The sequence below is a fragment of the Amia ocellicauda genome, chromosome 9 (genome assembly GCF_036373705.1).
Source record: "Amia ocellicauda isolate fAmiCal2 chromosome 9, fAmiCal2.hap1, whole genome shotgun sequence".
Classification (NCBI taxonomy): domain Eukaryota; kingdom Metazoa; phylum Chordata; class Actinopteri; order Amiiformes; family Amiidae; genus Amia; species Amia ocellicauda.
Window position 1 is genome coordinate 20,232,169 of NC_089858.1, and position 27,245 is coordinate 20,259,413.

A 27,245-nucleotide genomic window follows, 5' to 3' on the forward strand; every position below is an offset into this window, starting at 1 on the left:
TGGTCCCTATGGTGATTTTTCTTACCTTACTCTTGACTATTTGAACAGGTGGCAACCATGGCCCCCATTCGCTTACTGCTAAATTCTGCCACCCTCTGCCTGTCACTGAAACCTTAGTGTGTCATAACTTGTACCTATTGTAAAAATGTGTTCAACTCATGCAAAAAAGTACTTTCAATAATTTCTGCCATTATCTCACGTATACTGTACGTATAATATTTTTAGGAATTAAATTAGAGTTAATTAATGTGTAATTGGCTAAGCCTGTTCGGTTGATGGAGGCTTTTACGGTATCAATTCTGAGAAGATGCAGAGAGCTGCGTTAAAAAGAAAATCCAAAAGGTATGCTTTTATTTAATCTCAAAGTGAAGAATTCCAGGGTGAAAAAGACTCCTAATCTTCCTTAGAAAGAGGTCATCTTAGTCAGGTAATTACTCACTGTCTGAATTGAACTAAAATGTTTTCAATTTTTTTATTTTTTTTATTTTTTAGAAGTAGATTCATATTCTCACAATTGACTTTCTATAAAATTTAATAAAAGTAAAACTTTAACATGGGCTCCATTTGTAAGGCTTCCGCACTTTTAACATCCCCTGATGCACCCCCGACTGTAATTTAGAGGAAAAATTCTCCTGACTTGTTTACGCAATTGTAAAATGTAAATGTAGGACAAGGGGATTGTGCTCGATCATTTTAATTAAATAATAAAAATACTTTCCAGGCTACATGGGATTCTTTTTTATTCAGAGGAATATGCAGGGACGAAGCTTAATCTGTTCTCGAAAGCTTCAAATTAGTTGTGGGAATAGTGGTTAGCATGTTCAAATGATAGAAACACCCCTAGATTAGATTTATCAGAGTGTGATTCCATTATTTTGAAATTGTACAAATGGTAGGAGTTTTCTCTGTCACATCCATTTCCCCTTTCTCTATCATATTCATTGTTATAGCCAGGTTGTGAAGAAAACCTTTGCCTTTGCATCAGGGGTCATCTACAATAAATCTTTGACATCGCTCACTTGCATTCTCAAGAGTGTACAGATCTATTGCTTCAGGGGGTTGTCAGCACAGGTTTGCTAGGTTGTTGTTACTGTTGGCACTGGGAGGCCTGAGACAGTGGTATCCTATATGAATTATGAATCCACAAAGCACTATGTATATTTTACAATTACTACGTTAAATTCCTGGCTGTGATCAAAAAAGGATCTTAACATTTAAGATTATTTCATGCTGATGTCACTATAAGTGCTGGGGATGGGTGTACAAACCCCTGATAAAAGAGCAGAGAAAACCTCTTCCTTTAATCCCCTCACTGTTAGAATTTTGATTTATGACAATTGCTTTTTGCCTTTGTTTGCATGTTTTTATAATTTGCAGCTACACATTATGGAGGTCAGTTGTGTAAATCTGTGTGTGTGTGAAAGCAGCATTAATGTTTGACCAAAGGTGACACTGGATTGGGATATTGTAATGGGCTTGATCCCCAGCTCCAGTTTATCCCAGGGTTTTAATGTAACAAGATTGGAATTAATCTAAAACTACATCCATAGTTTTTTTTTTGTAAAATTTATCTAGGCTATCAAAAATGATCTGGGATTACTAAAAAATGCAGTAAAGCACCTTAATAGGTGCATGCTACATACCACAAAAGCCTGTGCCATGTCAATAGGAGACTATCTGCAGTTTTGAATTGAAATCGTGCCTTAGGCCTCTCTCATAGAATGGTATTAGAACGACACTGTCATGCTATAGTGAACTCCAGCATTATATAAGCCGACCTTTTAATTAGTGACTCATTCACATTCCACTCATTGCCAAATTAATTTCTCTGATTACCTAGGAAGGCACTTCTACAGATAACGTAGCTACAGATGATTTGAAATGCATTTTCTAAATTATGCCGTTAAACCAGAGAATGGTTGCCTGACTCAAACAGTTATTCAGACTGAAATCAGGAAGATTGTAATAATTTTCATAAATATGGGGGAAAAATCCCAACTTCTGATTAATACAAATATTACATTGCAATTAATTCTCTTTCCCCTTCCAGGTACAAGCTTTAAAATAACATTTATTAAAATGCTATAAATAAAAGGAGTTCTGGGAATACAATTGATACATAAATAAATAGCAAAGCTAGGCATATATGATAAATTCCATAAAATGCAAGGATTGTTATTTTGGCAAAAAAATATATATATAATGGTACAATGCTATAACTGGTAAAAATCATTATTTAAAATTCACACAATTCAAGACTCAAATGTTCACCAACATCCATATGAAGACCCATAAGACAGATCTGATATTTTTTGTCTTAAAGTATTGTTTATACAATTGGACAACACACTCATGCACACAGTGAAATAGAGAGAAATATAGAAGGAGAAAGACATTAATATTCTCTGCAGTGGAATGGTAATTTATATGGTCAGTTACCATGCAGCTAGACTTGCATGCAGTATGTTGTTTTAAACTGGATTAAGAATATGGTATATCACACAAATCTGTTGCAAAGAGACTCTGTAATTCACAAGCAGAGAGGAAATTTCAACACTTGACTTGAAATTAATAAAGCAAGAAATGACTGCCTTTGTGGTAGAGAGGTTTATGTTGCATTAGAACACCATTTCTAATATTATAGTACGGGTGCCAATGAGAGGGATAAAAGGTGGTGGATTTTGGATGGTTAATCTCTGAGCTTGTTATACTGTGTTTCTGAAGAATCCAAATTGAGTGGATTTCTGCTAAGGAACATCTCACCTAGCAGTGCATGAATGATGGCAGCTCCTGCCATTACTAAAATTGCTGGGGAAGAAATGTATTTAAATAAAGACCTACAGCTACTTATCTTTAGAAAAGTCCTTCAACTTTAGAACAAAATTCAACATCTATCCACTTACTAAGACATAACTTCAAAAGTTTACTTTTTTTGGGGGGTTCTCTCCTTGATAAATCCAACTCCTGGTGTGGAGAGGCTGGAGGAGAGTCCGGGAGATAATTTGGATAGTGTTTACGAGTGAGTTCAGAGAGAGGATTGCTTTTTGATTAATGGGACTTACGATTATGATTTTGACTTGGATCACGGACTGGATTGTTTGCTGTATTGTCTAGTTGGTTTTATCATTAGTTGTATGCCTAGGATAGGGTCCTGTTTACTGTGTTTAGTTTAGGCTTGAGTCGAGCTAGGGTTTTGGTTGGAGTTTTCTGTATGTCCTTTTGTTTTGAGCATGGCGCACTGTGTACAATAAAACACACTTTGCACCATAAAACTACCTCTTGGTTTCCTAACCCCCATCTGAGATCCATGACAGCAGGTCTAACCCACCATAGTCCTGCTGCTCTCTCTATATATATAGTTAGGTCCATAAATATTTGGACAAGGACACAATTTTCATCATTTTGGCTCTGTACGCCACCACAATGGATTTTTGAATGGAAGCTATTAAGATGTTCTTTAAGTGTAGACTTTCTAAACGCCTCAAGAATAAGCAGGAACTAAAGACAGCTGCAGTCCAGGCCTGGCAGAGCAACACCAGGGAAGAAACCCAGCATCTGGTGATGCCAATGGGTTCCAGACTGCAAAGGATTTGTAACTAAGTATTGAAACTCACATTTAATTCGTGATTATGTTAGTTTGTCCAATTACTTTTGAACCCCTAAAATTGGGGGGACCACATATAAAAATGGGTGTAATTCCTACACCGTTCACCCAATTTGGATGTAACTACCCTCACATTAAAGATGGAAGTCTACACTTAAAGAACATCTTAATTGCATCCATTGTGGTGGCGTACAGAGCCAAAATGATGAAAATTGTGTCCTTGTCCAAATATTTATGGACCTAAATGTATATAATTGCGTTTGAACTGCAGTTCTTTAGAAAGACAGATTACTTGCCTTAGCACTGAAAAAACACCAATGTGGCTACTGAAGAAGCTTGAGATATTAATACGATTTATGTGTTGCATAATCTTCATATCAGGATACATTGTTTTTAAACCAATGCATTTACATTTTTCTCAGGTCAGTGGTTTGTGGGGCTGTCGTATGCACTAATTGTATCCAGGGTGCTGACGTACAAAAACAACACAACAACAACAACAACACAATTATAAAAGAAAAAAATAAATGAAAATGAAATGAATAAAGTTCCCAAGAGCTTTAAATGAAAATTAAGTAACAATCAAAACACACACTTAGGTCTCTTCTCTTCAGGGAACTGGAAGCTATAATTTTGCCAGTGAAATGTACTGTGTAATAAAGTGGAAATGAGTTTGCCTGGATCCCTGTCGGTTTGCCATGGAGAATAATTAATGTATTTGAGTCCTGCATTGGTGGCATAAATTATAAGTATGAATGGTTTGATGTAACAAACAAAATAATAAACACACATGATTATTATATGACTTCCATTTTTAATTTACTGTAATTAAACCCCTTAAGACAATGCATGCAACCTACACTTTCGTACTTATAGACTAGATTTTAGTTGGTAATGTGTTTTATTTTCAAATTGTCTCCATGTTTCCATGCGTAAATTAAATATACAGATTACATTTACAGTTTAGGTAATAACATCTAATCAGATCAAAATGATTAAATAAATAGCAAAACTACAGCAAAATACATGATTAAAGCCAATCATTAATGCACCCAGACACAAGGCAAGGTGAACTTCTCTTTATACACTTTATTATTCAGTATTTTTCATGTGTGGATTACATATCCCTATACAAAATGCAGGACACAATACTGGACTATTTGTATCCATTCTTTATGACACACTAGCAATGGCAAAATTGTTTATTTACATTGAATTTACAGAAAGTATATTAAACATCAGCAAAGATTATCAAAAGTCTATTGGTCATATAGTGGTGCAAAGTGGTGCATAGAGGAAGGTGGTTAGAGACTAAATGAAAATCCAGATAAACTTTCTGCATTTCTGTTACATATGTCTTGATTTTCACGCTTCTCAAGGTGACGTTACTTCATGTATGGTATATCATCACATCAAAGCATGTGCATGTGGTCTCTATCAGTAATGTGGTAGCTATGCACATAATTGTGGCAAACTATTATTTTCCTTCCTAGTTTTAAGCAGAATAAATTGTTATAAGTTTAATGAAAATTTCCATTATCCTTGTGTTTCTAGTGAGACAGTCAGATTGTCAAGCTGTTATTTTATACCAGAGGTTTCTGTCAGTCTCATTGGAAGTTCACAACAGAAAATGAGGCCAGATATTTGTTGATAGGTGCTGCTGTGTTTTTTTATCGGGCTTGGCAAATGTCTCTGTGCATCAGTTGTATAATGTAGGGATACTCATCGGGTCACATGCTGTCCATCAGTGGGATATAGATTGACTGCTTCCTGCCACTCCTCATTCCAGTGATTCTGGTGAGTTCAGATTACTGATCAGCAAAAAAGGGACATTCTGTATTTCACTTAGCATTCACATCTAGCCAGGTGGCAAATTAAACGGTTCTGTTAATAATCCAGGCAAGAGCTATATTTATTACATGTATTATTATTTAATTTGCCTTAATCCTCATTTTTTATGTGCTTTTCACAAAATGACAGCATCAGCAATATAATGTTAAAATCCCAAATTTCTATAACATATTTAGAGCAAATGATGCGTCGATGCACGATGGGTCGAATGGCCTCCTCTCGTTTTCATACTTTAACATTTGTTGTTAGCTCTGCTTTGCCTGTACCACTGCTTGAAAAAAAAAAAAATAATAAAAAAAAAAAAAAAAAAAAAAAAAAAAAATATATATATATATATATTTGTTTCTTATGGAAGACTGCTTATCCCAAGCACCCCCCCACCCCTTCATACATACTGTGTATCATGACCAATGCTTTCAGCCTTACATAAATCGTAAAGCAGCTTGTGCACAAAGACGGCGTCTCTCTGTCTTTGCACAAACCCAGTCATATCATTTACGGGTGGTCCATACATCAAACAGATTATCTTCATGCGCAAGCATCTGTAGACCTGGAAATGCTTTAGCACACGATTGAATGGAGGACTCATATGCTATCCTGTCCTCAACAGAGGCAGCTATTTATAGCTTGCCTAGTGTATACAGGTTATATATATTCCTACCATCAACTGCTTGAGGCAAGTCTTTGTGACAACGTGGCCTGTGAACATGTTCACAGGCCCGTTTCACAAACCTTCTAGGCCAGCTTGATGGCTAATACATGGGGGATCTGTACACTGTTTAGAACCCAGGGGAGTGATATAACCACTATGGGCTCATTACACATGCTTAGTTTTTCAAGGAGACTGTTTTTTAAATAATCATGGGATTGGCTTTGTACCTAGGTTCCTTCTATCATCTCACTGTATGCACACACCATATATATTGTGTAATTTGATCTATGGGATTTCAGTGAATTCAGTATTCTTTTATATGTGTTATTTATTTGAAGATGTAACAATGTAGCCTGGACTTGCACTGACGATTCTCTCATATTATTACTGAATTATTATTTCTGTGTGTGCATGGAGTGCATTACATGGTGACAGAGAACGAACGGATAGCCACAATACACTGACAACTGTTGCTTGGAATTCGAAACCATGTCCTCACACTGAGGAAATCCCATTACCTACTCACAAATCCAGAAAGGGCATTATCATATAATACAGGAATACTACTTTATCAAGGTTGGCCCTTTAAATGATTTAAATACAACAATGGTGTTGATTTTTTAATTTACTTTTTCCTTTTCACTATTTTTAAAATACATTTTCCCAGTATTGTGACTAATTTATTTAATTATTAATTAAAAGCTGAAATGTTATTTCAGATTTGATCTATTCCACTCCACTTCAAGACTGACCTTTCAACTCTGAGCTTCTTTTGGTCCAAGAATAAATCAGATTGTTCATCATATAGTCCTTTCAGGGTAATATCTTTGTTTGCATTTGGCTCACAACTGATCCACGTAAATGTAATAAAACAAATATTTCCCTGATGCATGACAGATATAGCATTTGTTCTGACTCTTTCTGGAATATATGAATGCATGATTTGGCTGTTAACAAGATAATTTGTAACCGTTGAAGAGGGCTGATAATAAATTAAGCAGAAATTGAAAGGAAACATCATTCAACACAGTTTCCTGCTTTGTATGTTACCAGTTATGTATGTAGGTGTTCTTGAGACCATTTTCCAGAATGTTGCCCAGTACCCAAAACATTATTGTTCATAGCATCCAGTAGTTAAGAAAATACATTCTCAGAGAACTAAATGGGTAATTGTGAAGTATTAAAGCACTTATAAATAAATAATATAAATGTTTAAATATATATGTAGTGAGAGATAAAGAAAGAGAGGAATGTATATATCAGGTGCTCTTATCTACATTTTCTCTACATACCAAGAAACTGTAGTTTTCTTCATTCTATTATTCAACAGAAACAATATTCTAAATTCAAAATGGAGCTCAGTTCAGTAAGAGGAAAACAAGACCAAACTAAAAGTATTCATATTCGTTTTCCTTTCGTACGTCAATACTTGCACAGATAATCCTGGCAGGTATCATGTCACAGCTAAAGCAATAATCTTTTATTATCTTTTGTATTGGTTATAGTCAGAGCTAAAAAATATGATATAACTTGCCGGGTCTTTCATGTTTTTAAAAAGTGACTTTATATATAATCTTTATATACAGGAAAGATAATCATTTTCAGGTTACATCAATACTGATACACAAACGTTTTTACAAAGCCTGTTTTTGGGTACAGAGCAAATACAGTGAACTGAAAAGTTTCAGAGCATCCACAAGGCAATGCATTTAACTAATTAAATAAACATCACTGAAAAGCTGTGCTCATTTGGTTAGCTGGGCAGGCTAATTAGGATCTGTGTTCCAAAATAATGTATAATGTTGTGTGGCAGTTTAAGTATAAATACTACAATTCACTGCATGAAAGGATACGTTAAGATGTGCAGACGGCTATACTGGGAGTTTTATGTATTTGTTGTATATTATGAATATTATGAATACAAATCATCAGCCACACATGGTCATGCACAGACCAGTGCAATATCTGATCTAAAAAGCACCATACTATACCATAATATAGCTAATATTACCAAACACCTTCTCTGTCAAGAATCTCAAGCTTGGTCACAATTGGACATCCCAGCACCTTCTAATGATACCAAAGCACAAATTCTACACCCAAATGCTTAAAGGAGCACAAAATCGACATTATCGACCAACTGTTACCATCTCCAATTTGAAAACATGTGGTCCGGACTGAAAAAGGCAATCCACAAGAGCAAGTCGCACAACCCAGATGAGCTGGAGTTAGGGACATGGCATTGTGGTTGAATACCCCTCCTGATAATGTTGATTAACCTAATTAAAGACTACAGGAAGTGCCTCTTCCATAATTCTGAAGCCACAGTGATTTAAGAAAAATTGTAATTTACCGTCATTGTAGCCATTAATTACAAAATAACTGAATATCTGAACCAGTGTTGGAGCACCTTTTTGTGCATCGTTGATTAGAAGGTTAAATTGGGAAGTTTAAATTGATCTTGATATCACACTCAATGGCATTGTCAAGAATTATTGTCTGACAGGTTACAGTGTTATTGCAGTGCACATTTTTTTTTCCCCAATTAAAAAATGTGAAGATGGTATTGTAGATGTGTGGCAATCTTTCTAACAGTAAATTGCATTTTTCTTCTGTATTGTCAGTCTAATATAATATTTCCTATATATATTTTTAATTAAATATAATCATTAGGCATTGCTTTTGCTTTTTAAATTAACTGTATGGTAATCTTGTGTATGAATGTTGAAAATATGAAAAGACAACAAATGTCTCGTCTCTGTCCTGGTGTGGGAGAAATGAGAGAAATTAAGTGTATTTTGGAAGTGTTTTGCTGGAACATGAAACAGCTGGGTCTTTACATATCAGGCCGAGGAAGTACTGAGTTTTTTCAAAAAAACCTTTATTTCAACTGGTGTTGGCAATATACCAATACTGTTTATAAATGAATGTCATACCTTGATCACCATCTTTAATAAAAATAAACATTATTGAAGGTGGTTTGTAACTATGGTAAGGTGTGCCTTATTTAATCAAAATATATAAGAACATATTTTTATATATAATGTAAAACGCTTTGAAAGAAATAAACAAACAAAGAAACATAATACACTGGTCTACATAAATAATCTCCTCCTTGACTGGGCCTTCAACCCTGGCTTCATTTTCTCTGAAACATAAAGAATGGCTAACTGCTCAACAGTTCGTGCAAAAAGTAAAGCTGGAGGAAAGATTTTACAAAGGAAAAAATATATATACTTACAATAACATAAACAATGAATGCCATGCACAGAGCAGGGCCAGACACTCTAGTATTTGGAAACTTGATGCATCGTTTTGTGGATGTTGGTTGTGTGTAACACTAGATTTCCAACAATTGTGAAGCTTGTATTCACATAGATTCCTTTATTATTTTTTGTCATGCTTCTTAAAATCCATTTACATCCAGCTTTAAGACGGCAGGTCTTCTATAAGTCCAAGTAAGAAGAAGTTCTTTTTTAATTTTTTTCTTTTTTTTATTATTATTTTATTTTAAACTTCCTCAGTGGTGTGCCATATGGTTAAAATTTCCCTTTTTTGTTTGGTACATTAAGTGAAAAGGTTGAAGATTGTTGTTGTTTGCTTGCCAGAGTCTATCAGTGGTTCACCAGGAAGGGAAGAAGCTTATGCACGATAAGCAGAGAAATATACAAGAAGGGATCTGTGATGGTAGCAGTGGTTGCAGAACCTGCAAAAAATGAACGTAGAAACATTAATCAATCATTGCATTTGTAATTGAAATACTACTACTACTACTACTACTACTACTACTACTACTACTAATAATAATAATAATAATAATAATAATAATAATAATAATCTCACTGTTTTTGTGTTCCAATATAAAAGTATTTTTACAATATCATTTTTATATGATACTTTAGGAGTGGCATATATTTATTTAAGACTGTACAATTTACTTTAGGGTTTTACAATATATAACATAAATATGAAACTGTCATCTGTAAGTGCCATATTGTGCAAAACATCCTGAAAGGATTGTAAAAGTCTGATGCCATTTTAGACACCTGAAGAATCTAAGAAAATGACCAGTGAACTTAATGCTTGTGAGCATCTTCATTTAATAACAAAAGCAACAGAGAGACAGACCGAGAGAGAGAGAGAGAAGACACCAGATGGACACATTCAATTCCAAACCTTTCATTAATTGTAATTGAACAAGTAACCCAGAGCTTTACGGTTTCTGACATTAACTAAGCAAAGAAGCCTTCTGTTCTCTGAACTCAGTCTGTTGAAGGTCATGATAGAATAAATATTTCAAGCAAATATATCACTTTTGTAGAAGGGGGGGAACATATGAACAGAACTGGAGTACTGGAGTAGTCTGCACATTAAAGTCTGTTGAGATGCTTTGGAGCCAAGACAAAATTCTTAATGGCCCTTTAAATGTTACAAATAGAGGAATCCTCTAGAGGGGATAGAGGAATACATAAAAATGAATAGCAGCATCCTTGAATAAACCCCTCTTTTCCCTCACTGATGTGCTGATCTGACCTAAAGCAACTAAAATGCAGGGGAGGCTCATGGTAGTGGTGATGACTACACTTGATGCAGAAGCTAATTTGAAATGTTTCCCCCAGAGGGAGATGACAGGTGTTTATTTGAGAAGCCCTGAGACAGTCAAAGCTGATGGCCTGTGTCCATCATTTAGCCCTGGTGACGCACTCAATCTTCAACTTCACTGAGCACATACAGTCATTTCCTTTTGCATCGCCAGCCAACCTCTCCTTCTACTATACTCCTTCCAGGGCCCTTTGTGTATTGATTGATTAATTTGTCATTTATTTTTTATTTTTTATTATCTTTTCACTATACAAGGGACTTACATAGTCTAGAGCTCATGTGTAAAGCGTGAAGAAAATATAAAAAGGCAAAAGGAGAGGAATAAGACAATAAGCCTCTTCCAAGGCCTAGATAATCCCTATATCCCAGCCTTTGTCTATCTCAGTAATTTAACCTGTAACCCAGCTGCCACAGCTGCAATCTGTTTACTGATCGTCTAATCCGGATGCCGTTCTCAGCATATTACCCTTACATAATAGGAATTGGACTGAACAATTTTGGAGGGACTTATTTTAGTCCGTGCAAAAGCTGCTGACTCATGATTATATAAATAACATTACTCTTCATTACAGAAAGTGCAATGTTTTGGGGGAATTGTATTTTCCCAGTAGTTCAGCATTAATTAAGCTTACATGTAACTTTGGAACAAGACATTATTGCACAGCTTTCCAAGAATATAGACATGTCCATACTATATGAGGGTGTAACAGAATGCAGACATAACACAGTTTAATTTCACATTGAAGACATCCTGGATTTTAAGGTATTGTTCACCCATAGGTTACACTGCATACTACATACTTACATACTGAAGCAAGAAGAAAAATGTTTTGAATTAAGTAATATAAAAATAGTGATACTACTCATGATAACAGCAAGAGTCTGCATCTGACCTGCATGCCCTACCTCTATTAGTGTTACAGATTGGATTCGTAAACTGTACATTTCAAAGCATTGAGCTATGACTTTGTAAAGTGGTGCTGGAATGGTAAATCTGAGCTGATATTATAAAGTTGAAGGGGTCATGAGGTCCCAAGGTAGGCACCCACAAAGTCTATGAGTCTAGCAAAAAGCTCTCAGCATATGTCTCACTGAGCGCCTTGGGAGTTCATTACATATTTCCTGCAACTTCACTTTGTGCCTGATCATGCAAACAGGCTTCAACTGTAACCACTTCCTCCCCCCTGTTGTGCAAATCCCACAATGAGAACTGAATGACGTGCGTACCAACATGAGGGAAACAGACACAAATATGCTAAATATGGAAATATATGAAAGCTTTTATCTAACTTGACTGGATTGCTCTCTTTGGGTGGCAGGGTATACTAAAGTATGGTTGAAATTGTTAGTCAGGGTCCTTGACTTAGAATTTAAAACAGAGAAAGAGACACTAAACTTGGATCATCTGCTCCAAAGGAGGACCCACTATCAGCTTAACTGTAAGAGTCAATCTTCTGAACTTGGCAACAAACAAGCAAATGAGTTTCTGAACTGCTAGATCGGTTATTATAGGTTGTAAACAACTTTGATGCAACAATGAATTCCTGTGAGCCATTCAAATAGTTGGACACTTTCACATTAAACCAAGTGCCTCATTTCAGCAGTGCTACAAGACACAAGTTATCATAACGCTGAGCAGAATGGAAACAAATACATCAATCATGAAATATAGGCATGATTAGACTTTAAAAACTATATAAACAAATGCAATCACAGAGTCTAAGAATATGGGCTCAGACTGGGAATGACTTGCTGAAAGTCAGCCAATAAGCTCATAGTTTTGAAACAAAGCAAACCAAATCAAAATAAAACATACATGTGCATCTGCATCTCTTTGACTGCAGTCTGATTCTAAAAAGGGAGGAGGAAATGACAAACAGATTAATTCTCAAAATGGCAGATGAAAAAAAAAAAGACTCCTCTGAGTATGAGACAAAAAAAAAAGATATATCTTCTGTCACCTGAATTGAAGCTTGAAATTCATAGTCTTTTAAATTCAGCTATTGGGAAGACTTATTCAAGGAAAGTCTTCACCGGGGTAAGAGGACTTTAAAGTGACTCATGGGGATACTACACTTTTCTCTTTTTCCCTCTTTCATTATAGGATTTCTACAGACATGGTTAAGCTGCCACGAAGGGAAAGAACGGCATTACAGGCGGTCAAAGATGTTATGTGAGGGAATTCCTCAGATTTTCTTCCTCACCAGTGATGTATAAATGTGTGGCTACAACCGGAGGAGAAGCAGCTGAAGAAGAAAGTAAGAATAAAATGATTGTGGCTGAATATTTTCCATATAAAAAAGGTGTGAACTACATTAACATAATTCTTTCTCTTTCTTGATTCTATTAAGCACTGGGGAGTAATGTTCTATTATTTTCTTTTTATGAGACATTAGGTAATATGTCCTATTGCTGTGGAGGGATGTGGAACATTTCAAAGTCAAGGCATTAAGAGGATTTGGTAAAGCCGACACACTGAAAAAAAAGGCAGAAAACATAGCAATAAATGGGGCTGTTATTTAAGAATTAAATAACAATGCCAATTACAGTGCTTGGAGTGTGTAGTGCTTGGTTTATCAAAGGAAAACAAATTTGCGGTGCTGGCTACAGACAATGATTGTGTTTTTTCTTCTTCTTTTCTTTTCTTTTGTTAACATAATTCTGCCTCCCATGCTCTCCTCAGTAAACAGTCTACTCTGATGAGTCAGTGCATTATTTTCCCTGAAAGACAGTCTTTGCTCCAAAAGGCTTCTCCACAGAAATGTGTGCGCCAGTATTCCACTCACGCAGCCCCTGTGCTACTTGTTACATTAGGAGAACACATATCCGAACTGAGATACAGTTGTGTGGAAGAAAATGATATTAATCAAGAAAAGAACTTTAACAAAAATGATCTAATTGTAACATGCAGCAAGCCCATCATTCAGTGATGATTGGATCTTTGATAAAATCCCCATGAGGTCAAAAGCAAGCCCTACCACTTCATAATATCATGCCCGATGTCGTTGCCACCATTAGGATGACCTGATGAAAACCTCAGACTACAAAGTCTTATTTCTGTGACATACTGCAAACGATACATTAAATATAAGAGGGGGATGGGCGGTGCATTAGTGGTATACTTGCACAATTATAAAGAGATGATGCCATGTGATTTTTGGGTGTCGTTTCAGATCTGTACATATTTCTTATGCGTCAGTAGGACAAAATAAGATAAAACAGAAGACGTATTTGTCAATGAACTACTAACTGTGAGATTAAAATGATCTATCCTTCTGATGAATACTCTTCATATTCCTAACCTGGGCAGAATGCATCCCAATTCCAGTTTTCAAATGGTCCCATATACATCCCAGTAAGGTAGTGTACAGTTCTCCACAGCCATAGAGCCATATTGCCTGGATACCTAGTGTTGTTAATGGCAATAATATAATCAAGTGTTCTAGATGATAAAAAGCTGAGAGGGCACTTGCCATTAAGAGAGAGCAACTGAAACAACAGCTACAAACAACACTAATAGGGCAGGGGATTGAAACTTTAAACTGGAACATGCACACACACACACACACGCAAAAAGACAGCTGTCTGGCCAGTATTAAACACATTCAGTTTGGCAGCCAAGGTCGGTCTGGGGTACAAGGCCACGGATTGTATTGCGGCTTCTTGACATTACAGATTGAATTCCTGCAGCTCCCAACAACAGCATGTCATGCTGTCTAGCTTCCTGCCAACCCGACCCTCTCCCTATGGAGAACAATTGCTTACCTGCCAATAGGCTCTGCTTGGTAGCCAGCAAAATTGCCTCCCCAGCTTATATCAGCTAAGAAATAAAACTGCAAGCTTCAATGTAAAAATAACGGTTCTGTTGACAAACAAACCACTTGTCATACAACATATATTTAAGTTCCTGGCAATTATTTTAAAGAACTTACAAAATAATACAAAGTTTCTTCCATCCAAGATCATGTTGGATTGACCAGTTAGGTTCTTAATCCTTTATTATACAATACAACGTATGTATGCACATATATGTGTATGTATGTATGTAGGTGTGTATATGTGGTAGTGCTTGAGATTTAGTCTACTTCAAATTGAAGTGTGACATTCATAGTGTGATTTTGTAAAGGATTTACCACATAATTATGTGAACCCAAGAAAAGCTGCCCTAAGCTGAATTATATACATACACCAGGTAACTACTTATAGCAGGCAAGAGATTGTTATCATTTTATATTAGTATATTAGTACCATTTTAGTAGTTTATAATTTTGTGTACAGTTTGGCCTATACTTATTGAAGCCAAACGTATTGATATTCATTCCATATAACAACATACTATTCACACGCCTTAAGAAAACTACTTATCTTTACCTATGGATTGACAATATAGCTTGTCAAGAAAAACAGGAATAGAAGACTTATATTTCAGGAACTAGGCATCTCCAGACAACTCACAATATTTCTTTACTGCAGCCTACCTGAGAAACATACCCCCTTAATCATACAGCACACTCTGCTACACTATTTTTCCAACAGTCATACCGAAATAACTAATGAAATATGAAAATGTAATAGGCAATTTTAAACACCCGACAGTGTGTTGAAAACTAGGCTTATCTGAGACTTGCCTTTGGCATTTTCTATTTAATATTAATTGTTTCTGCCACTCAGTGAAATGACATTGTGGAAAGTGACAGATGTGGGTATTTAAGAGAACTGTTTTGATTTTCTAGAGTATTGTTAAAAGGGCAATCTTTTAGATTTGCCATGTGGCTTTTAACCTTCAAAATCTGATGACAAATATCCCAAAGACAAATTCTATATGCCAATATTTAGGTGTCAGGTAAGCACTTATGTCATTTGATTTACTTGCTTTTAGTTAAATAACTGGAATTGCTGTTTATCTAAGACCTTGTTAATTTACTTGGAAGGGTACATTTTATCTAATGCAGTCATACTCATCTGAAATAACATCCACCCACTATATTCATATTATTTCATAAATAAATGTGTACTGAACTAAAACAAAATGAAACAGGCAACAAATACGATAGGCCTACTTGTTGTTCCTTCAAATGCTAAACTAAGGGCCAGACCAAATCAAAACTTACTCGCACAGCGCAAAGTACAAATCTGTGCACAATTGCAGTTTAATATACTGTTAGAAGCCGCTTTCTACTATTTATAAATCAAACCGCAACAGGGTACAACTTCTCAATTTGTGATTCACCAGTGGGTCAGTTTTGATTTGGTCTAGCCCTAATTATCAAAATGTGGCCCATCACTTATGAAAAGAAACTGTGAATGAATAAGTGAAATTAATTCCTTTCAGGTGAGATCTTGCATTGCAGGCAAGGAGTGTGACTACTTGATTGATCAAATAAATGTTGACTAGCCAGCATTCCCTATTCTCCACTCCTTGGCTGCCACCCTATAACCACCCACAAACTGTGAATTCTGTCTACATAGAGAAATTACCTCTATCTGTACACAGGAGTAACCTGCACCTGAATGTCAGACTACATACACATGGCATCTGTGGTAACATCGAAAGACTGGAATTTGTGCATGAAAAACAGCAGCCATTTTGCACTTTATCAACAGTATCACTTATTCATGAATTTGTTATAGGACATGATTGTAGGTGTTATATTTGAAAAATAATGGGTGCTCTAATGAATATGCAACACTATCTGTCAGGAGGTATTCTGAAACTGTCATTTATTTAAGTTAAATCTGAAGAGTTGAAACTGACCTGTACACCTGGCTTACTAATAGCTGCAAAACATACACCAGAGAACTGCACTGCTTCAGTAAAATAAAAATGACATCAAAGCTTTATCTTTACATCCCAGTGCTGAATATTAAATGGTACTAGCAGTCACTTTTCCACCGTGGTCAAACCCAATATATTTCTATGTCACTGTCAAACTTGAAATGTTTGTATTCACCCAGTACCACGTTTGTTTAAATAAAATAACTACTTTGCCACACAGAATAATTATGTATTAAAAATTATCATAATAATAAGAAGAATGTTGATATTTTGACTATAATTATATTGCCCATTTCTACCTTCTTTGCAATGATATCCATACACAAAATTGCTCTAATACAGTAGAATGGTATTTTAAACATATTTTCACTGCCTGTGAAATGCAATTATTCTGGGACTTGCTTCATTGATCTTTGCAGAACAAACTCATGAGCTTGTCCGAAGCTAATTTTCCAACAGGTCTGCAGTCTTTTTCAAACATATTTTACAGTGACTCTTCTAGTGAGATTAGGATGTGCCATGTTTATGGCAACATGAGTTTTGCCATCCTTTAAATTGTGCACTTTAAAACATCAATTTATTTATATATATATATATATATATATATATATATAAATAAATAAATTGATGTTTTAAAGTGCACAATTTAAATATATATATATATATATATATATATATATATATATATATATATATAAAATATATATATATGTTTGATCATAGCTTGTGGTTCTTCAGGATTTTTGGTCAGACAAGTAAATGTAGCCTATTGCTTGACTGAATGTATGACAGGTAAAACAACCACATTCTTTTTGAATTACACAATATTTCAACAGCATCAAACTAAAACCAAGTCTTCATTTCTTTTATGGATTTATACAATTACATTCCTATACAGAATACACACTTGATTGCAATTAATGTCCCAGCCAGTAAAGTATCAGTAAACGAATAACAACATTAATCCTGGATACAAAAGCCATCTTATATTTCCAGTAATATATTACGTTTTACAACTTTATGGAAGTATAGGGTCTATACTGAATGTTTATTGAAATATACAGAATTTGCCAACTGCTTAATTTTCTTTTTCCAGTAGAATGTCAAAAAATACACTCACATCACAAGGAACTGGAACTTAAAAAAGCCATCTTCATTATGTTGTACCACACACACACACACACACAACCGTAATCAACCAATTCATAACCCACAATATTGCAGAAATAAGGAATATAATATTCAGAGACTATATGAACCTGTTACAGTAACTAAATAATTCAAGTATGCAATTTTGGAAAACAATACATACACATCTGAATGATGAGGTTTAAAACTATTAACAGGTGCTATCCATATATGATCCTAAAACGTCCTTTTCTTGATGTTTAAATTATTGCAGATTATCCCAAACACAAAGCTGATGAAACCACAAACACCGAGGTTTCACTGATTCATAATTCCCAACTGAGGCCACTAGGTGTCACTGTGGGTCTTCCACTCACCAGTCGTGTGCTCCTGCCGGAGGATGGCCGCATTGCCGGGCTGGGGCGAAGCTGAGGACGTTGCAGCTGCGGTTGTTGTCGAGGCAGAGATCGGACCAGCTCCTACCGGGGGCGGCACACGGCGCTTGCCCTGGCCGGGCTCAGAAGTCGCTCTGCTGGATGGATTGCTCCTAAGGGGCCATCGGTTCTGAATATGAGAGACAGCCTCCTCCGCCACCATGCCGTCGCGGGGGATGACCCGCAGCGTGGCCTGGGCTTTGTGCTCCTGAGTCTCGTCGCCACTGTTGCCCGATACCCGGCACTCATAGACCCCCTCGTCCACCTTCTTGACATTGGAGAGCCGCAGCCTGTGAGAGATGTCATTGCCTTGCACCCGGACAGTCTGCGAGAAGAGCATGGGAAGAAAAGCATCAGCATCCAGAAAGATATATAATATGAACGCACAAGAAATATGTAAGACATATTATATGGAAAGATGATCTTTGCTGTCTACTTGACTTTTTAACAACATGCATTCATATTTCCAGGAAGAAAAGATATCCTACTCCTACGTTAATTCAAATAATGATGCTTTTTAGTCATATAAATCGAATGATACTTTAAAACTTGAACTACGCAGAGGCCCCTGTATTGTCCTGCACTCAAATAAAGATGAATTCATATAACTCTCTCTATGAAAACAGACATTTAAGAACTAGAGTCGAATGATCTGTCGTGACTGCATGTTATAGTTGACAGATACAACATTTAATAAACTAGCTCTCTTAAGATATGAACGTTTGCATGTTTGTGTTCAATAAAATCGTTGCAATGTTGCACAGTATATAAAAACACACGTTGTGGCCCAAAGTCAAGAGTTATATTTGACTATTAGCCGGAATGGTTAGAACTGAAATGATATATTTGACTCAACCATAGCTCAAATAGCCTGGTACTCAACCAACTGTACAATGAACATACAAAGTCTATTTCTACATAATAATGGAAGGCTCTGTGCGCGTACTTTGTCTTCAAATACCGTGGGGTCAAATGCAAAATCAAAATAAATACTCTAATATCCACCGCCATCTTCCATTGGACTGTTCAATGTGCTTCACTGGGTCAAAGCAGTTCCAAGCAACACTGTAACGTTGCAGCAACGTTGTGTGTTAGTAGGTACAGCACAGTCTTTGCGTATTTGGTCAGTCCCTCCCCCCACCTCTTCTTCTGTCTCCGTTTCGTTCCCCTGTTTAAGTGTGGTCATAATTAAATTCAGGATCATACAGGCAACCACGTCTTTTCCGTATTTTGGGCTTGGTTGTTACGACACTTTTTGCATCCTATGAAAGACTGCTGCCTGCGCCCAGGAGTCACACATACACTAAGAATGAACATAGGATTGCAATAATCACAGAACATTTGCACAGAACAGAAAAACACTTACACTTATTTTCGTGGCATCTCTGGGAGTGACCTGAAATCAGAAACCGTCAAAAACACATTACAGTCAAGTTCAATACATCAGCGTAGCTAAACATTTCGTCGTGCAGGAGCAATTAAGCTAATTCCCCCAAATGGGAACAGTTTGCCAATTTTCAAAAATATATAATCACATTTAAGCTTTTGTGTGTATCTCCGTTTTGTATTATACAGGATTAAACACAATGATAATACGCTTTCTGAAATAGTGTTAGTAGTATTAGTTGTAGTAGTGATTAGGACTATTCAATTCAATGTAGTGTTTAAATAAAACACACATATGACACTGATGTATATGTCCCATGCAGCCGCTACTAAATGTTTGATGTTAATATTGTAAAGAGTTGCCTCAAAATCAACAAAAATTACAACAAATAAAATTTAATATATATATATATCTATAGATATATAGCTAGATATTATGGCAAGTATTGGGTTTTAGCTTTCTCATATATACTACACATTTTAATCCACTGTTCAATCCATGCTGTTGACACACACACACACACACACACACATTTGCTCATGATGTTGGTTAGCGCCACAAATCCAGCAAAAGCACCTTAAAGGGTGACTTTAATTTAAGGTGAAGCATCCACCGAATTAAAAAGGGGACGATTATGCACTATGTCACATCAGGTGAAACAGGAGCTGCAACATCCTAGAGCGCCTGTGCTGCTTCAGGGATTAAAAATCTCCTTTCTTTCTGGGTAGAAGTCGTCCTGCCACACAGGATGCATTTACCTTTGCTCTGTTGGCAGGGGCACTAATTTGCAGTTCATGTGCAAGTTCCCTTGCAGCTGGTTCCTTAAGATACCACCACTGGATCTCCAGGGAGAAAGACGTGGATCCGGTGGCCCGAAAGGCACAAGGCATCTCAATATCTTCTCCCTCACCGACACTCACATCTTTGGGGACTTCAGTAAATGTCGCTGACAGAAGGAGAGAATAGCAAGGCTGGGGTTAGCAGGAGAGATTAGGAGACCAGAGCAGCCTTTTTCAATGTAATCTGATCTGGATTCACCCAAGAACTAGAAGCTGCTTTATTTTCATTGCATTTATTTTTGTAATTTTGTAATTAATCGACTCTCACAAGTCGGTAAATGATACCCTTGAGTTACAGATTCAGCCCACGAACAATATCCCACACATAAAAGCAGTCATCAAACCATTTAAATTTATGCAAGCCTAACTTTGAAAGCAGACCGAAGGCATGCATCTATCGTTCCTAAGCGTTTGATGTTTTCTGAATATTTCATTGATATGCTGCAAGTGTAATTGTATGTATACAGACTGGTTGAGCAATGCTTTCTTCTGCGAATCGTTATTTCAAAACGGGGGGAATAATCAAAATAATATTTCAGCCTTTTTACCCTGTGGCATTATGAGTTCAGGGTAACGCTTTTACTGACCTAGAGCACTTATACTGTGTGTAAGGGTGTGTGGGTGTACTGAGATAATAATAATAATAATAATAATAATAATAATAATAATAATAATAATAATAATAATAATACACAAACAAGAAATGTTGCAAAACCAATGCTTTTGCCTTCAGTTCACCGTCTAACATTTGGTACCAGCAATGCAGAGTGCAGCTCTGAAACAATAAGTCCGTTTGACAGCTGGAGTTTATGATAGCGTTAAGCACTTGGTCATTTGTGAAAAAACATCTTCTTCCTGTACAGTTTTTTTTTTCGAACTGAGTACATCCAATATTTTATGTGGGAAAAGATGCAGAGCAAACCACCAACGCGGTTAATCAAGTTTACTTACCATTTACATACATTAACAGGGGCGCATTGAGCATCAGATAATACAGGACGCCGTAGAGTCCCCGTTTTTCCATTTCATAAATACAATAGTTAGATTAAATAACAAGTGAACATTAGCATTTGACCTCTACTGCTTATAAAATTCGCATTCCCATTTGCAAATAGACCAGCAAAGAGTCTCATTTGTTTTTTTTGTTCCAAGGGTAGCGGGCTCCAAAATCCAAGTAACGTACTCCCAACGCTAACGTTTCATCAGGACCAAAAATATAAAATCCAGAGGTGCCAGATATTCAACTCCCTCTCTGGCACAGATGCGCGATTGTCCAGCCTGGCTCTCTGCTCTTATTCCCTTTAGCCCCTGTGGATTTATTTCCCGATTTGCTTGAACTCAAAAGGAAACTTCTCTTCTGCTGTGGAATACCTGTGCCTTTCGCTTTCCAAGGGAAGGGCAGCTTTCCTGGGCGCTTCTCCAACACCCATCACCAAAGCATCCTAGTCTCTGATCCAACAGAAGACCTAATTAAGGAGCAGGCTTCCCTGGATGAGCTCTAAACCTGGAGATCAGTGGATAGTCCCCTCTCCTGCTAGCGGATCCCTCTGCTTTGTATCAGAGCGCATAACACTGAAGAGGCGCATTTGGCATCTCCAAAGCAGCGCGCCCGGTGCGTATGTGCGCAACTGACACCAGCCAGCAGAGATCTGGAGCCTAACCAACCTTTCCGACTCTCACATCAACACGCAGCTCAACCTATAAGGGGGGTTTTCACCAACTGACGTCCACACGAAATGCCTCAGTAGTGCCAGCCCCGAAAATATAGAGAATCGAGATGATCCGTGTTGTTTTCTCTCTAGGATCAACAAGCAACTCTTAAAGCAGCCGCAGTCATGCTGTTCGGGAGCTGCATTGAATGTAATGTGAAATACAAAGACAGCAAGCCAGGAACGAGGGTGTACAGTACATTTTAGCCAGCTTTTCATCTGCGACTTGTACTAATGGCATCCGCTTAGTTATTCGAGTTGCGCACGAATTATGTCGCCAATCGACCGCTTTTTAATTATGCATCAATCCTTTTAAGTTCACAGCGAAAAAAGGTGCTGCGAACAAAAACATAGACGACCTTTTTTTAAAATGTATTTACACATTTTACTTATTCAACGCTTCCTCTTTTAGAACTTTTTTTCGGATAATGACACTCATTGATATACCATTTGTGATCGTAAAATAAATGCAATGTGCTATTTTTGTGCCTGTATTCAAATAATCACCTAATTATTTCAGCTTGATACGTCTATATGTAAAACAAAACAACCGCACTACACAAACTTGTGTAAATATCTCCCACTCTTTTCAAAATGCACCCCAAAAATTGGATCACACTGAGGATTCACACTAACATTAGAGGATGGCTTGCCTCCATCGTGTACCCCACATTGGAGAAATGGACAAATGTGATCTTTCTGATGTATTGGACGTAAATGCATTACACAATGTTTTCCTCTGTTGTTATTTGTTTGAATAAAATCTCTTTGCTGGGAAGTAACGTCTTCTACCCAAAGCTTGGCAACACAATGAGCTGTTGTACAAATCAAGTGCATTAGGCAGAGATTAAATCCTTGAATGTAGCCATGGTTTATGCTTACATATTTCATCCACATACTGAGCTGCATTGTGGTTACAATGATTCCTGTGCCCCACTGCCCCATTCATTTATTTGTTCTTTTTGGTCAAACTATGAGTATTCTTGTTGATTTCAATGCATATTTTTAAAATCACTGTTAGGCTTTGTTTTTCCAAATAGGAAATTACCAAAGATAATACAAAAAATCTCAGTCAAATTTGAGAATACAATTACTTTGCGATTAAGTAATGGAATAAAACAAATTGGTCAGTAGTGTCACTTAATGGAAATACCTTATTCCTCCTATGATATATGCCTATCCCATTTTCTCTTTAGATCCATTATTGTCATGTCTGCAAATCATATATAACCATTAAAAGCTAATCCAAATATAATATATCCAATGATGTTGTAAAGACAATTGTGCTGATATTGGCTCATAATATTAGGAAACCATGAACACTACTCAAGTCAAAATCTTGCCCGGTGACAGTGACTTCTAGGTCTCAGTATGAACAATAATATAAAATATGATGTGTTCTATGCACTAATATTTACATTAAAAACATTATTCAATTTCAAGTATATCTATATTATATAACCATTGTAATAAAAATCTTCACTATATGTCTACATTTATGAGAGAAGAATCGTCCTAGAAATCCTTAAATGCTCAAATCTGTAAACATTAATAACACCGAAAGAGTTATCTATGTATTACAATTTACCTCTCTGAAGGGGGCTAATGTTACATGGTTTGCAAATCTCCAAACGTGCAAACCAGTGTTATTGAAACCAGTGCAAGGCAGGGATAAAGCTCACAGTTCCCACATTAGCATTTTAATCCAGTGCTCTCTTGAGACTCTCAGTTGGTAAAGCAGAGTGATCTCCTCGTTGTTTCCTAAAATGATCTTCCCAGCTGTGTTCCAATAAATAAAGTTCTGCTTATTCACAAACCCATCTTATTAGCATTTGAAACCCTGCCAGAACAGTGATATTATATACATACTACTAACATTATGATTTTTATGATTATTAATAATAATACTAATACTAATAATAATTGCAGTAAGGATTGCCACAGAAACAATCACTTTAAGTACGTGTGGATAAGTCAAGGTTACCACAGGTGTTTGTATCACTTATAGACAGTTTCTCTCACTAGCCATGTCTTGCTGTGAACACACTGACAGCTCGGTCTTTCACCTCGAAAATAATGGGAAAAGTTTGAACAGAGATGCCATATTTATGTTCAAGTTTTCCTTTTATATTTCAGTGCAGCATACTATACCATTAGGCATACTTAATATGATAATTTAAATGAATTTATTTATTTATTTATGCCATCTTTTTATATATTTTCTATGCAGTTTGATAATAAATGAGGCATTCTCGTGAGCTAACCCATATAAAGGCTCTGAGGGCAAACTGATTAATTAAAATGAATATTTTGGTCTTTAGGAAACCACTCTATGGTAGTAAACCACATCATCAGAACTATCCCTCGCAGAGCATTAACCTGTGTTGACGGCCTTTAAAATTGATTTACTGACATTCATCAGCATTCTGTGGAGTAGATAATGTATTTCTTATGTTTTCTGCAGCCATTTATAATTTTCCAGTGGCTACCAACGATCCTTTAAAAGGCCCCATGGCTGTGATTCATTAGAGGCCCAGTGCAATATTTATCAATTTAATGTGATTATCATATTTTGTTTGTTTTTCATCAGTGATAAACATAATGACCCTGTTAAAACTAAATTACGCTACTGTTCTAATGTACGGAACTTGCAACATAATATTGGCTTGATTCAAGTTAGAATATTTTAATCTTTTTTAAATAATGCAATAGATATCAGATGCAATACATATCAGATGCACAATTGTTAAAGCTATCAGATTCTCCTTTGTAATGCATTGACACAGGCTTCTCATGCATTTTTTGAGTACAGGACAAAACCCACATCTTATCAACAAAACAAAAATAAAAAAAGTAAAGAAAAATACCATGACAAATAAATGAATCTAGAGTTTGCAACTGCTAAATTAAATCTACACTTAAAGAGCAATTAAACATACAAATGCTTTATCTACAATAATATTTTTCTCTTTAATTTGCATGAAACTCACATATAACTAGGAACCTGTAACATGAACAGGCAAGATATTTCTCTTTGGAGACAATATGTAAAAGTGTGGATGGTACTAGATAAAAGTGGTAGACAAATTGATTTAGGAACAAATTTTACACCCAAGAGTGAATCACAGAGGTGTTATGCAGCTGTACATTTTTACTTGAATTGTATTTTAAATTCCAAATGTTTTTAACTCTGTAACTTTTAAAACAAAACAGCTGCACACCTGATCAACAGGTGCATAGTAGAAAATCTCATTATTTTTTTACAATCACAGATGACAGATCTTCAGAGCAACTTGGTAACTTGCAAGAAAGAAACTGGTTTCAGAGACAAATTTACACAGGTTTCAAAGCACATCATTCTAATATTACTTTTATACTGACTACAAGTGCTAATACAAATAAAAGCAACAATTTCAATCAATGGATTTTGTACTGGTCAATTTAATTTGCACTGCTTTTATTTAGTTTGTGTTGGAGGTTGTTATCTATAAGTTAAAAATGTGCGTTTCTATGTTTAGCAGTTTAAGGTTTAGACTATCATTAGAAAAGTATTGTATTTCATGTTGTGTGGCTACAAGATTTCACATTTTACATGGGTCACAGAACCAGAGTTTTAGGTCATGGATTATCCAACAGTTATTATGACACCACACAGGGAAAAATATTGATCATATTTCTACTTAAAAAGCTTGCCAAAACCATTGAGAGAAACTTATTTTAGTGTCAGTTTAATAGGTCTACTAGAAAGCTGTACAGAAGTGGCAACCAGTAAATGGCCTTCCTTATAATTGGATTGAGTGTTAAAATAAGTGATAGGCTGTTGTGAATGGCATTGCTAAGATTGAATGTGTCAGCCTGAAAGGTCTTTTTAGGTTAAATTGTTTTTAGGCCATAAAAAGTGTCACAAAAAGTCTTCTGAGATATGAAATTATATATTTTTAGTTTTTAAAATTGTGATTACTTATTAATGTACCTTCTGCAGATATAGACCGCAATGAGGCTGTGACAGAAAGCAAGATGTTGAAATCAAAAGGCCTGAAAAGTGTCCACAATTACATTCGGGAAACTTAAGCTGTAATGATTTGAGGATCTTGCTGCACTCTTGACTTGAGTTGGCCGTGTGTCACCCAAGAGACGGAAGACAATACCACGAAAAAGGCAAAGAACAACAAACCTTTACTTTAGATTCCCCAGAGAATATGCAAATGTCAAAGTATATGTTAATGTCATAAGTTTAAATAACCTTGAGAAGGGACCATTCTCCATTAGCCAGTCAAACCGAATGATGAAACGCTTTGTCCTCTTGTATAAATCAAGAGAAATGTAATCGGTTCTATTAAAAGTGCTCTTGAATAAAAGAAAAGATATTACTTGATTAAAATTATGCCATTATGAAGAAAATTCCATCCAAGTGCGGCTCCAATTGTATCATGTTAAGTGGGAGTAGTTCATGATCCTTTCGTAATAATAAGTTTTAACCTTGTATTGCTCAGCCGAATTAGCTTGAACATTTTGCTCACTGCATTGTGTTGGATTTTCCATCACTGACCTTTCCAAATTCAATTTATTTACTTCATATTGGACAATACAATTCCCAGGCTGTATCTTTTCAAGTTTTATTGGAGTCTGTTAGATTTAGGGTAAGAAGAAAAATCAATTTAACTGACTGTGTATGTGTCTTCATATGATGTGGCATGTGTGTGTTCAGGACTGGAAAGATAATCATTTTCAAACATCAAACATTACACAACTGTTTTCACACTATCTAAGCAGAGCGCGTCTGTCTCACTATGCAGAACTGAAACCCACCTATAAACTGCAACTGAGTGATCTTTTATTAAACACATTGCTTATTATAACCAGAAGGTTAGAGGTATTCCCTTTTCTGATACCTGACAGAGATTTTCTCTCCTCATTTAAACCTTAAATGACCTTTCAAATGCCCCTGAAATTCGTGAATGTGCTTATCAATGAGATACTGAATTATTATTATTGTTTTATTTAGTAGAATCTATACCCAGCTATTCCTAACACGTTTTGGATATGGAGGGAAGTGATGTGTTTTTTTCTGGTGTACCTTCTCAGAAGAATCAAGCCTACACTGTCAGCTGTGAGATATCCTTTCACAATGCATTTTTACGTCCATACTCTACAGTCTAAGTATTAAGAATCTAAGTAAAAACCTCACAAAAATGCACAGAACATATAGAAAGTGGCATGAGTAAAAAAAAAGACGTATAAGAACACTCAATAGATATTATAG

The 27,245-nt window shown here is 36.0% G+C and overlaps 1 protein-coding gene across 1 annotated transcript; it reads right to left on the reverse strand.

Moving 5' to 3' along the window:
* Positions 1-5,861: 5,861 nt before the first annotated feature.
* Positions 5,862-22,053, reverse strand: vstm2b (V-set and transmembrane domain containing 2B). Its single transcript, XM_066713690.1, has 5 exons — positions 21,225-22,053; positions 20,193-20,380; positions 19,414-19,443; positions 17,991-18,372; positions 5,862-9,813 (listed from the first exon to the last, which is right to left on the reverse strand). The coding sequence occupies exons 1-5, from the start codon at positions 21,295-21,297 to the stop codon at positions 9,722-9,724; spliced, it is 765 nt and encodes a 254-aa protein (XP_066569787.1). The 5' UTR covers positions 21,298-22,053; the 3' UTR covers positions 5,862-9,721.
* Between the last annotated feature and the right edge of the window lie 5,192 nt (positions 22,054-27,245).